The sequence below is a fragment of the Perognathus longimembris genome, chromosome 13 (assembly GCF_023159225.1).
Source record: "Perognathus longimembris pacificus isolate PPM17 chromosome 13, ASM2315922v1, whole genome shotgun sequence".
NCBI classification, from domain to species: Eukaryota; Metazoa; Chordata; class Mammalia; order Rodentia; family Heteromyidae; genus Perognathus; species Perognathus longimembris.
The window spans coordinates 58878078-58891155 of record NC_063173.1 but is presented as its reverse complement, the minus strand read 5'-3'; the positions used below and the strand labels follow the sequence as shown (position 1 = coordinate 58891155).

The window sequence follows — 13078 nt, the reverse complement described above, 5'->3', positions numbered from 1 at the left end:
CCCTGCGAGGAAGTGGACACTGGTCAGAGTGGACACACAAGAGTTAACGGGTGGGGTGGGGCGTGACCGGGCGCACCGCCCTCAGGAAGTGTTACTCACCGCCGGGAATGTGCGCCTGTGCCCGGGGGCTGGAGTCTCTTCCTGAGTCCCGGGAGAAGCTCACAGCCATGGGAGAGCCGGGGGAGCCGGCCGCACACCCTCTGGAGGGCCCCAGCCCGAACTTTGCTCTAGAGCACCTGCAGGAAGAAAAGTTGGTGAAGTTAGAGGGGCAGCCAGGTGGGGAGGGAGGGCCGGCCCCCCGGGACACGGTTCCCCCCCCCCCCCCAGTGTGGGGAAGGGACTCTTGCTCAGCTCTGCCTGCCTGCCCACAGGCCGGCCCCGGACCCCCTGTACGCCACCCCGCACGCCTGCGGCGGGCCGCCGGGTGGACCCCCGCAGCCCGGGCGAACCGTGGGCCTGCGGGAGCGGCTGCTGCTCACCCGGCCCGTGTGGCTGCAGCTCCGGGCCAACGCCGCCGCCGCCCTGCACGTGCTGAGGACCGAGCCCCCGGGGGTGAGTGACGCCCCCCCACTCTAGAAACCCCTCCCCCGAGGAGGGGAGGGAGAAGGGACCGGGCCCTGGGATCCAGCGCCTCGGGACCTGGTTCACTTGCAGACTTTCCTGGTGCGGAAATCTAACACCCACCAGTGCCAGGCTCTGTGTGTGCGGCTGCCGGAGGCCAGCGGCCCCTCCTTCGTCTCCAGCTACTACATCCAGGAGCGCCCCGAGGGTGAGGGGAGCCGGCCTGGCCGGGAAGGGGCTCCGAGTGGACGGGGGTGGGGTGGGGTGGGGACGTCCCCGGGGAACAGCCTGGCTGCCCCGTCTCAGGTGTCTCCTTGGAAGGCTCGGAGCTGGTGTTCCCAGACCTCATCCAGCTCATCTGTGCCTACTGCCACACCCGGTGAGTCCCCCGCGGCGGCGCCCCGAACGGCCCGGCCCCCTCGCCCCCGGCCCCCCTCACTCCCGCTGGCTCCCTTCTCTGGCCTCAGGGACGTACTCCTCCTTCCACTCCGGCTGCCCAGCGCTATCCACCAGGCGTCCACCCACAAGGCACTGGAGGCCATCTCCCACCTGGGCATTGGTAAGGACGCCCCGCCACCCCGGGCCCAGACGGACAGACTGAGGTCACCAGGGGCAGGGAGGAGGGCAGCCTGGAGCCTGCTCCCCTGAAGCTCCGTTGGTTCTCTGGTTCCTAGAGTTCTGGAACTCCTCCCTCAACACCAAGACCCAGCCGGGCTCCTCCGCAGCCCCCATGCTGCCCCGGCTGAAGGCCCGCTCCCCCCAGGAGCTGGACCAGGGCACGGGCGCTGCCCTGTGCTTTTTCAACCCTCTCTTCCCGGGGGACCTGGGCCCCACCAAGCGTGAGCAGTTCAAGAAGAGCTTGAAAGTGCGCGTGTCCACCGAGACCTCCAGCCCGCTGTCTCCCCCGGCGGTGCCGCCTCCCCCGGTCCCGGTGCCACCGGGGCCGGTGCCCAGCCACCCGGAGTGGCTGCCTCCCCGCCAGCTGCTGCGGAGGGAGAGCTCCGTGGGGTACCGGGTGCCCGTGGGTGCCAGCCCCCGGCTCCCGCCCCTGCCCTCCCTCCAGGAGGTGGACTGCGGCTCCCCCAGCGGCTCTGAGGAGGAAGGGCCGGCGGACCCCCAGCGCAGCCCGGCCACCTCCCCGCACCTGGGCCGGCGGCGGCGGCGGCGGCCTCTGCTGCGGTCCATGAGCTCGGCCTTCTGCTCCCTGCTGGCACCGGAGAGGCAGGTGGGGCGCGCGGCCGCGACCCTGACCCAAGACAGACACACCGCGGTGGGCCAGCTGGTGCAGGACCTACTGACCCAGGTGCGGGCAGGCCCCGAGCCCCAGGAGCTGCGGAACATCCGGCAGGCACTGAGCCGGGCCAGGGCCATGCTGAGCGCGGAGCTGGGCCCCGAGAAGCTGCTCCCTCCGGAGAGGCTGGGTAAGGCCCCGGCCGGGAGGGTTCCGCCCCGCCGCTCGCTCCAGGGCCTGCCTTTCTGATGCTAATGCTACTTTCGGGTGAATTCCTTGGCCGGCGTCTCCCCTCCCACTCCTGCCTTGGCCCGGGGCGTCCTGCTTTCCTGCCGCTTCCTCCTGACCCCGCCTGCTCCTCCGCTGACAGAACTTGTCCTGGAGAAGTCCCTGCACCGCTCGGTCCTCAAGCCTCTCCGGCCCCTCCTGGCAGCGCGCCTGCGGCGCCGGCTCGACACCGACGGTTCCTTTGGCCGGCTGGCTGAGGGGCTCCGCCTCGCTCGGGCTCAAGGCCCTGGAGCCTTGGGGACCCAGCTGAGCCTGCCCTCCTCACTGGACACCGAGCAGGTGCGCCAGAAGCTCCTGCAGCTGCTTCGTGCCTACTCCCCCAGTGCCCAGGTCAAGCGGCTCCTGCAGGCCTGTAAATTACTCTACACGGCCCTGAAGACCCATGCAGGTATGACTCACCTGGCCCGAGTATGGGGAGGGTGCTAGACTCCCCTGGGACCCTGAAGGACACCCCCCCTCCCCCGCTGCTATGAGGGCTACAGTCCACCTCCTAGACAGGAGAACTCAGACACCTCCTGGAATACAGTAACACCCCCCCCCCCAAAGTGCTCCCTCTGAATTAGAGGCAGGTCCTCCCCGGGAGAGGCTCCCAAGGCCCCCTGGGCGATGGGATCACAACCCTTCCCGTCTCAGATGGTGTAACTGAGACTCAGACTCAGAACTCAGAGTCAAGGGTCCTCCCGAAGCCCTTCCTGTGGCGGGGTAGGCGGCACTGCCTCGAGCCAGCATTGAACTCTGACCGCGGACAACCCCAACCTAAAGTGTCCTCCTCTGCCGTCTCCACAGGTGAGGATGCAGGTGCCGATGAGTTCCTGCCACTTCTGAGCCTTGTCTTGGTCCAGTGTGACCTTCCCGACCTCCTGCTGGAAGCTGAGTACATGTCTGAGTTGCTGGAGCCGGCCCTGCTCACTGGAGAGGGTGAGGGAACGTATGATACCTCTTTGCCTGGGGGTGCGGGGGGGGGGGGGGACCTTAGCTGTTACAGGCTTTGAGTAAGTAGGAAAGGGGGAAGCAGCCCCCCCCCCCCCAGCCTGAGCTACATCCTGTTTCCTTGTCCTAGGTGGCTACTACCTGACCAGTCTGTCTGCTAGCCTGGCCCTGCTGAGCAGCCTGGCCCAGGCTCCAGGCCTTCCTCCAAGCCCCGCACAGGAACTGCAGCGTTCCTTGAGCCTCTGGGAGCAGCGCCGCCTGCCGGCCACCCACAGCCTCCAGGTAGCGGGCATTCTTCACCATCTTCTAGATCACTGGCTGTCTTGGGTTTTTTGTTTTGTTTTTCTGCCGGTACTGGGGCTTGAACTCTGTGCCTGGGAGCTGTCCCTGAGCTTTTGTGCTCAAGGCTGGCACTCTACTACTTGAGCCACAGCTCCCCTTCTGGTTTTTGGATGGTTCATTGGAGAGAAGAGTCTCATTTTTCTTCGGGGCCTGGCTTCCAGGCGTGATCCTCAGATCTCTCAGCCTCCTGAGTAGCTTGGATTCCGTGTGTGTGTGTGTGTGTGTGTGTGTGTGTGTGTGTGTGTGTGTGTGTTAAGCCTTCATCTCAGGACCTGGGTGCTGTCCCATGGCTATTTTGCTCAAGATTGGTGCTCTACCACTTGAGCCACAGCTCCGTGTCATGCTATTTTGGGTAGTTGATTGGAGGTGAGTCTCTTAGATTTGTTTTTCCAGGCTGGCTTTGAACCACAGTCCTCAGATCTCAGCCTCCTGAGTAGCTAGGATTAGAGGCGGGAGCCGCTGGCGCCCAGCCGGCACTATAGTCCTGGTCACCGGACAGTGGAAGCAGTTGAGCCACTCCTGCCGGGCATTGGTAGTTTACGTGCGCTGAGGTCACCGGGCTTTGAGGCCGGGACCCTTCGCTGGAGCTTCACAGGAACTCTGAAGCAGCACCATTTTACCCCCATTTTACAGATGAAACTCCAAAACTGACCGGGAAGGGCCCCAGGTTAGCAGGCCCAGGCCCCCCATCCTTGCCTGTGGCCCCAGCTGATCTCAGGGGCCTGGGGGAAGTTACACTTTGCACCTCGGTGTTCTCATGGGGCTCCCGCGAGGATTAGGTGACTTGATACCGGGTGCGAGCCTACCGCACGCAGTGCAAGTTACCCCGAGCATCCTTCCTGCCCCCGGGGCCCTCGCTCACGAGCCGGGGCTTCACAGTGATGCACTAGACCAGCTGCGCATGTCCTGCCCCACGCCCCACTCGGAGCTCTCAGAACACCTGCTTGCTGGTTCCGCCAGGGATACATAACAGCCCGCCTGCCCTCTGCTGTGGACCGGATGCACCCACGCAGGGCTGAGTGCTCGGTTTTGTTTCTCCTGCACAGCACCTCCTCCGAATAGCCTACCAGGACCCCAGCAGTGGTTGCACCTCCAAGACGATGGCTGTACCCCCGGGAGCCTCGGTTGCCACCCTGAACCAGCTTTGTGCCACTAAGTTCCGAGTGGCCCAGCCCGACGCGTTCAGCCTCTTCCTGTACAAGGAGCAAGGCTACCACCGCCTGTCCCCCGGAGACGCCGCCCACGGGCTCCCCTCCACCGGCTACCTCGTCTACCGCCGGGCGGAGCGGCCTGACGCCCGGAGAGCGGCCCCCGGGGAGGCGGTGGACGCGGGGCGTGTGGAGGAGAGGAAAGAGGGCCAGGGAGAGGAGGGCGTGGGGATCAAAGCCACCCCCGGGGACGGCGACGCGGTGTCTCAGACACCTCCGGAGGGGGACGGGGATCAGAGCAGGGAAAGCCATGTTCAGCCGGAGGAGCCGGAGGCTGAGGGCGGTCAGGCTGCGGGGGAGTAGGCAGAGGGCCGTGGCGGGAGGAGGGCCACCCTCCAGAGCCCCCGCCTCCTGGGCCGCCCACACCCCGACGACCCTCTGCTGCACCTGCCGCCACCCACCTGGGACTGGTTTTGACCTCCCTGACCCCACCTGAGCTGGAGGGCGATGAGGGACGGGGCTCGCCGAGGGGGGCTGAGGGGCCCCGGGCCTCTCCATCTTCCCTAGCTGCAGGACGAAGTCTGACAGGCAACCTGGGGTGTGAGGGGCGTGAGGGGTGGTATCGCCCCCCCCCCAGGCATAGGCGGGACTGTGGGCACCCGGAAGGCGGCCTCCCCTCCTGCAGTCAAGAGAATTCAGGGAGGCAGCAAAATGGCCGGCTTCTCCGCACCCCAGCATCCTCACCTGCAAAGTGGGGGTGCCCCTGCTCAGCTCCCAGAAGTCTCCCAGGGCCCAGACAGATGCTTTGAGTGCAAAGCGGAGCTCAGGCAAGAGAAAAGGGAGGGGAGGGTGGGTGTGAACAGCCTGCCCCCCTCCCTGCCTTCGGCTTCCCTGGGAGTGCAAAGCTTCTTCAGCCCAGCTGGGGGGTGGGGGTGGGAAGGTCAGGCCTCGGAGGAGAAAGAGCGGGCCTTCCAGCCTCCCCTGGGAACCCGACAAGTAGCTAGGATTGCAGAGTAGAGAGGCGCAGACCACCTCCTCCCCACTCGGAGGCTTGAAGGGGAGGAGACCCTCTCCCCCCTCCCCCCCCAGGTCTTGACCAGGCCCGAGCAAGCTGCAGATCTGAGCAAAGGAACATGTTGGCTGTCATCCGCGAGGGGGCGTACGTGGCCCAGGGAGTTGCAGAAGGTGACTTCCCCACCCCTCCCCGACCCGCCCCCCATCCCAGCGGGGGAAGCGAGTGCAAGAGTCTCACAAGCGTAGGTGGCCATTGGCCTTGCACTCCTAGGGCCATCGGGCAACACAGGAGCCAAGGGTACTGGGCCTCGGGTACCTTGGGAAAGGTTCCCAGGAACGAATTGCCTCTCTGGATGGAGGACCCGAGCGAGTTTCAGAGACGTGCCCCTTGGGAGCTGAGCACCAAGGGACACCCACCCACATGGCGGACATGACAAGCAGGAGTTAGGAACCATAGACACTGGCTTTCAGACGCTCCAGAAAAAGCTGGGTCTGATTTCTTCCTAGGCCACTAAGGCCTACCCCCTCCCCCACTTCCTGCTGGCAGGAAGTCACCCTGTATTCTGCTGTACGCCCTCCCCACCTACCCCTTTACTTTGTACCGTACTGAGCGCCCCACAGGTGCTCAATAAATGGTGTCCGCTGACTGGGGCTTGGTAAGTGGGAGGAGGAGGATAAAGGACGGTGCTTCTGGGAATCCCACACAGGATGTCGGGGGGCTCAGTCGCAGAGGAAGGACTTGGAACAGCTGCAGAGGGGTGCTCCCAGAACCCCAGGCGCCGGATGGGAAGCTGGCCTCTGGGGACTGCAAGCCCTCGCCTCCCTCCCCCTGCTCAGTCCTAGCTCCTGGTTCCTCCAATTCCAAACCCTCCCCCCCCACCCCCACAATGGCTCATGGGAATACTGTCTGGCCTTGCCCTACGCCTGGAGCTTTTGGTTTACCTGGTGCATGCCGGGCACCGGTGGCTCACGCCTTAATCCTTGCTGCTCAGGAGACTTGAGATGTGGGCATCACAGTTCAAAGGTAACCCGGGCAGGAAAGTTCATGAGATTCTCTTATCTCCAATTAGCCAGCAAAAAGCCAGAAGTGGAGCAATGGCTCAAGTAGTGGGGTGCCAGTCTTGAGCAAAAGAGCTAAAGTACAGTGCCCAGGCCCTGAGTAAGGGGACCCAAAATAAAATAAAAATAAATTTAAAAAAAGACCACATGATACAGGGGCTGGGGCTCCAGGCGGAGCAGAGCAGACAATTTTAGGTGTTATCCCCATTTTTACTGATGAGGAACCTGAGCCTTGCTGTGTCAAAATTGCTTGTTACAGGGCAAAAAATTTGAACACTACACACAAAGCCTACACAGCCAGCACAAAGACTCATTTACTTATCCATTCAACAGTAATCTCTTAATTATAAGCATGTGGTACATGTTTATAATCCCAGCACCAGAGAGGCAGAGGCAGGAGAATCCTAAGTTCAAACCCACCTGAGCCTCACAGTGTTATCATTTCTCCAAAAGAGAAAAAGAAAATAAGACATTGAAGCCAGGTGCTGGTGGCTCACACCTGTAATCCTAGTTACGCAGGAGGCTGAGATCCAAAGACTGCATTTCAAAGCCAGCCCCGGCAGGAAAGTTCATGAAGCCCTTATCTCCAATTAACCACCAAAATAAATATAAAGAAACAAATAATCCAGTAAGTGGAGCTGGGACTCCTGTGGGAAAGTGCTTGCTTTAAGCAGAAAAAGTTCAGGGACAGTACCCAGGGCATGAGTTCAAGCCCAAGAGTGGCACACATACAAAGTTAAGATTCCAGTGTAGACAAGCACCCTGAGCCCAGCTGCAGGAAAGAGGTTGATGCTGCCATCCTCCTCCGGGTGGTCTGATGGCAACAGAGCCCTGTGCTCTCCTGATTTGACTCCCTCCTGTCACCATCTTTGTGCCTAGGAAGAAGACACCAAGACTCTACGCCAGGTGCCAGTGGCTCATACCCACAATCCTAACTACACAGGAGGTTGAGATCTAAGGATCCTGGTTCAAAGCCAGCACAGGCAGAAAAGTCTGTGAGCCTCTCATCTCCAATGATCACCCAAAAGCCCGCAGTGGAAGTGTGGCTCAAGTGATAGAGCGCTAGTTTTGAGTGAAAAAAGCTGAGAGAGAGCACTCAGGCCCCGAGTTCAGGGCCCAGTACAGGCACCAAAACGACAACAACAACAAAGGCTCCAAGGGTGATGGGTCTTGTCCCTTGCCCCGCGTCCACTACTATAGGGCAGGGCAGGACTCTGTTGAGGGCAGCCCGTCATTTCCTCCTTGGAAATGTCACACTGAGCCCTTCTCGAGTTGCCCTAGTTATCTGTGAGTTTGTTTACTGTCTGTCTCCCCCCCACTGGCGTGCCGGAGCCACGCTGGCCTGGTTCCCGGGAGCTCTGGGGGCCCAGAACAATGCCTGGGCCGGAATTGGCACTTAGTGCAAATGTATGTGGAATGATAGGGACTGAGAGATTCGGGAAGTCTCCGCCAACACGTTTCCCCTGTGCTCCTGGGGCGGCGTGGTCTCCATCCCTGCCACCAGGGGGCGTGCACGGCTCATTTCCAATCCATGCCAGGTGCCCTCCTCGACTGGGCCAGGAGGCAAGCAGCCAGCCGGGGAAGTAGAGAGGCAGCGGCGGGAGGGGGAGCCGCCTGGCCAGGTTCTAGATCAAGGACAGCGGGTCCAGAAGCCAGGGGCCTATGGGATGGCCTGAGGGGTGGAGTGGATGACAGTCACTGAGACCCACCCTGACCCACCCTCATGACAAGGAGCCCTCCGCCTGGGCCCTGTGACCTGTGTTCACACCCACCAGTCAGCACTCAGCCACACCCTGACCCACATTCCCACACAGAGTATGTGGCTCTGGGTACAGCAGCACCTGTACCCCTGGGTAACAGGAACACCTCCCACCCTGAAAGGGCACAGTCGAGGCCCAGGGATGGGCCACCTACGGCCTTCTCCACACATCTAGATATCCTTGTGCAAAACACATCCCCACTCGGTATGGTGACACACGTACTGTGTGTGTGTGTGTGTGTGTGTGTGTGTGTGTGTGTGTGTGTGTCCTGGGGCTTGAACTCAGGATCCGGGCACTGTCTCTCTCTGGGCTTTTTTGCTCAAGGCTGGTGCTCTACCACTTCAGCTACAGTTCCATTTCTGGCAGAGTTTTTTGTTTTTGTTTTCCTTTTTGTTTTTTTTTTTTCTGGTTAATTGGAGATGAGTCTCACAGACTTTCTTGCCCAGGCTGGCTTCGAACCAGGATCCTCGCATCTCAGCCTCCTGAGTAGCTAGGATTCTAGGTATGAGCCCCAGTGCCTAGAAATATCCATGCTCTTGGGACACCGAATACAGCTTCTCTTTCCTGCTCTGAGCTCTGAAGTGCAAACCATCCAGGCAGCCCCTACCCCCCCCCACACACACACATGCTTTCTATGCTCTGGAGCAAGCATAGAAGGGCTGAGCCCCTGTCCTGAGCCCTCCCAGCTCTTGCCTACTCCAGCCCGACTCCCCCATCCCAGCCCCTGGTGGCTCCTGGAGGGGGCTGGCGGTGGAGACCCCTGTGAGGGGCGTGGCAACCCCCTGGGCCAGGCAGGAGGCCGAAGCAGGCAGGCTGGGCGGGGCAGCCTGAGCTCATCAGATTCCAGCCAGTCTGATTCACTGGAAGAGCCGTGAGGATCTGGGGGAGGCACCGGTCCAGGGGGCTGGGGCTCTGGGGGCCTGGGTGGGCTTTGGGCTTGAGAGTCCAGCACCTAAAGCAAGCTCTGAGACAGGGACAGCAGGGGCGGAGCTGCCTCCTGCCAGGCAGGGTGGCCCAGCTGGCCAGGGTGCCCTCCAGAGGGTGCTGCTTGTGGGAGGGGCTGAGGGCCCAGAGCTGGGCTGCAGAATGAGACAATCAGCCCTGCCCTCCGGCCCCGCCCCGCCCGCCTGCAGCCCTAGAGGACCCCAAGCCTTTCCAGCCCCAGCAGCTGGGTGTCTTTAGCCAGGGTTAGGGCAAGGGCAGAGGGCAGGGGTGGGGTGATCTTCCGAGCCCTCTAGTGGACTCGGGAAGCCTGCGTGGTGGCCCCACTGCTTGGGGCTGACAGGGTTACAGACCCGCCAGGCCCTGCCAGGCCCGGCCTCTGCCAGAGAGTGAGGACTCACGGGCTGTCCCGGTGCCAGGGATGTTTTCCTGCTGAGATGGAGCTCTCTGCTCCTGCCACCCCAGAACCCCCAATCTCCCTAGCCAGGCTGATGGATGCACGGAGGAGGTGGCCAGCAGGAAGACATGACCAGGCCGGGGAGGGGAGGCCGGGGGGGGGCTGCAGGAGGGCACCGGAAGAGCCTTTCTTGGAACTCAGTACCAAAATAGTGAATTCTGTCCCTGCCTCTGAGTCTTGGTGTCCCACGGGGGAGGGGAGGCGATGTCACCAAGGAGATCCTCACCAGGGAGGGCCTGAGCCGACTTCAGTCTGATTTTTGATCACCAGCCCCCCTCCTACCCCCCCCCCCCGCAGCCTGTGCTCCACTTTGAAGTCCCAACATAAATATCATGTCTGCTCCGGGGTTCTCCTTCCGGGCCTGGTCACAGCCCCAGACCTGGCTCCCACGCCAGCCAGACGGGGGTAGCGGAGCAGTGCGGGGAGGAAGGGCGAGGAGAGGCTGGACCACCCAGGGCCATGGCCAGCCAGAGACCGACAGAGACAGCACGAGACACCGGGAGCAGAGAGGCAAAGCCCAGAGCAACCAGGGGATCGTGCTAGGGGCAGGAGAGTAGACAGAGAGCCCAAGAAAACAAGACCCGAGGAAAACCCCGGCTAGAGAGGGAAGAGAGGAGAGAGACCTGAGAAAGCCCGGGGGACTCTGAGGGGGCAGAAGGATGAGGCGTTGGACAGGAAGAGAAGGGAAAGTAAGAGCCTTCGGAGAAAGTTCCAGAGGTAGGGTGGGGCAGGAAGGAGGAAACTGGGACTGGGAAAAAGATTTTGGTGAAAGAGACTTTTCCCTGTGACAGCAGACAGGCGGATCCGCTGTGTCCTGTCCTTTCCCTGGGCCTGGGGTGTGTGTGTGTGTGTGTGTGTGTGTGTGTACTCTCTGCCTGAGGTCTGTCCCCTAGGGGACACACACACACACACACACACACACACACACACGAAAGTAAGACCCCCTTGCTTTTGAGAGAGGCTGACTGCGCATTAAGAGCCACGTCTGGCCCCTGACATGGAGCTCAGACGTGGGCTCCATGATTTGTCTTTCTTGAGTGCAGATGTGGCCAGATGTCCAGGTCAGCATCTCAGCTCCTCGCCACATCCAGGTCGGGCAGTGGCAGGGACCAGAGGATGGCCGCGCAGAAGCTTCATTCTCACAGTAGTAGGCACAAGCATGGACTTGCTGGTATACACACACATCCATCACCCAGCTGTGCACGAGTCTTCAGCAAGGCCAAATCTGTGCACGCACACACGCACACACACACACACACACGCAAGCATTCACGCACATAAACACATTGTCACCAGGCACCGAGTCTCCATGGCAAAGCCCCACCCCCCGCCTCTAGCTATCACACTCCTGTCCTTCTGGGGTGTTGTGGAGGGACAGCACCCCGTTCTGTCCCCAAGGCCCCCTCTGTCTGTCTGTCTGTCTCTGTCTCTCTGTCCCCAGCACTGAGACCCCCTCCCCGCAGGGCTCCCTCTCCCTCCAGAAACACATAGGGTGTGGCACCGACTTGTGGGGAGGGGAGGAGGCTTTCCTTCTGCCTTCCCCTCTCCCACCTCCCCTCCTCTGGCTCCCACCCACCTCCCGCCTGCCTGCCATCAGCCCTTCCTCCTGACAGCTCCAAGGCTGGGGTGGTTTGGGAAGAGTTTAGACATGGAGGGCCATGGGGGAGGGGACCGAAGAAAAGAGGAAAGGAGGTGATTTGTACACAGAGCAATGTGCTGGCTCAGCGGTCCCGCGTGCCAAGGCTGTCCAGGACGCCTGCTTGGGGGGGCGCCCCCCAATCTCACCCAGCCTCCCCCACCCCCGCGTGGTCCACGGGGGCCTCTCCAGGCCAGCCCCTCTGCAGGCTGCCCTCCCCCTCTGCCCGTGGGCACGTACAACGCCTCCCAGCCTCTCCTGTCCCCGTGGCTGCAGGGAGCCTCTTCCTGGGTTGGGGGGGCAGGCGCTTCCTTGCCCTCCCTGAGGTAAGCTCTTCTCATCTGGGCCAGGACCAGACCCGGGAGCCCACACAGCTGTCCCGCTTCGAGTGGTGCCTTGCGTCTGGGTCTGCTGCCCCCACCCAGCCAGGGAGAGTGAGGGCCGCGGGGGCTCCGGGGCTCCACGCCGTCCCGCCGTCCCGGGCCATGTCGCTGCAGATCCACTCTGAGCGTGACGTGCATCGTGGCGGCCGCCAGTGATGAGATGAATCAGGCCTATCACCTCTGCCTGTATCTAAACACCTCACCCAGGAACCCATCCACCTGCTCCTTCCTACCTCCATCATCACCTCTGTGTCTGTCCCATCCATCCATCCACCCACCTCTCCACGCCTCCTCCCTCGGAATCGTCTTTGCATGTGTACACTCATCCTCCTGTGCACCCGTCCATCCATGCGTGCATCGTCCACCCCACATCTACCCGCACACACACCCTTATGCTCACGCAGGCTCCCATGTGTCCCTCCAATCATCAACATACCCGCTCAAGCCCTTCTCCAAATCCGTGTGTGTGTGTGTGTGTGTGTGTGTGTGTGTGTGTGTGTGACTCAGGGCTTGAATTCAGGGTTCTTTTAATCAAGGCGAATGCTCTACCACTTGAGCCATTCCTCTACTCACAGCTTTTTGGTGGTTAATTGGAGATAAAGAGTCTCTCCGGTGTTCTGCCCAGGCTGGCTTTGAGCCTCAGTGTGCAGATCTCAGCCTCCTGAGTAGCTAGGATGACAGGCGCGAGCGAGCCCCCCACCCCCAGACCACCTGGCTCTTCCTCCAAGCACTTCTTGCATCCATGAGCATCTTTTTTGTGTTATGGGTGAATCAAGATGAGTCAGGCCAGCCAGAGCAGCAGAAGGAACAGACGCTCGCTACCCCTTCTCCAGCTCCTCACACAGATGATGTTGGTCCCCAGTGCCAACTAGGGCACCTCCAATCTAGAGAGGACCGGTGAATGCTGACCTGACCACCCTCCCAAACTGGACACCCAGGGATGAGGTGCCCTCTCTCTCTCTCTCTCTCTCATGCTGGTACTGGGGCTTGAATTTAGGGCCCGAGTGCTGTTCCTTAGCTTTGGCTTTGTCCACTCAAGGCTGACACTCGACCATTTGGGCTACAGTTCGTCCTCTGGCTTTCTGCTGGTTACTTGGAGATAAGAGTCTCCCAGTTGACTTTTCTGCCCGGGCTGGCTTTGAACTGCGCTCCTTAGACCTTAGCCTTCTCAGTAGCGAGGATCACAGGCGTAGGTGCCGTCGCCAGTGCTCGGCCTGAGTCCCATGCTGGATCTCCCAAGCCTTGTTGGGACTGGAGGTGCGATGCGCGCCCCAGCTCCCAGGCCCTCCTCCTGCTTAGGCTCCCCCCCCGCCCCCCCCTTACAAGC

General features: G+C 61.5%; 1 protein-coding gene across 2 annotated transcripts; it reads left to right on the top strand.

The window, feature by feature from the left end:
* The first annotated feature begins 131 nt into the window (after window positions 1-131).
* Window positions 132-6151, top strand: Rin1 (Ras and Rab interactor 1). 2 transcript variants are annotated; one of them, XM_048361066.1, is made up of 10 exons: window positions 132-250; window positions 372-552; window positions 655-769; window positions 868-940; window positions 1029-1120; window positions 1236-1982; window positions 2163-2468; window positions 2867-2998; window positions 3141-3292; window positions 4399-6151. In XM_048361066.1, the coding sequence occupies exons 1-10, from the start codon at window positions 168-170 to the stop codon at window positions 4861-4863; spliced, it is 2346 nt and encodes a 781-aa protein (XP_048217023.1). In that variant the 5' UTR covers window positions 132-167; the 3' UTR covers window positions 4864-6151. The 2 variants fall into 2 exon arrangements, with proteins under 2 accessions (XP_048217023.1, XP_048217022.1); XM_048361065.1 differs by having other exon boundaries at window positions 156-250; window positions 655-1120.
* The last annotated feature ends 6927 nt before the right edge of the window (window positions 6152-13078 follow it).

Bases quoted from the DNA above. Each gene is read 5' to 3' on its own strand.
- Rin1 (XM_048361065.1), top strand. From the start codon at position 168: ATGGGAGAGCCGGGGGAGCCGGCCGCACACCCTCTGGAGGGCCCCAGC. The intron at 553-654 runs GTGAGTGACGCC...GTTCACTTGCAG, and splicing joins TGAGGACCGAGCCCCCGGGG to ACTTTCCTGGTGCGGAAATC. The intron at 2,999-3,140 runs GTGAGGGAACGT...TCCTTGTCCTAG, and splicing joins GGCCCTGCTCACTGGAGAGG to GTGGCTACTACCTGACCAGT.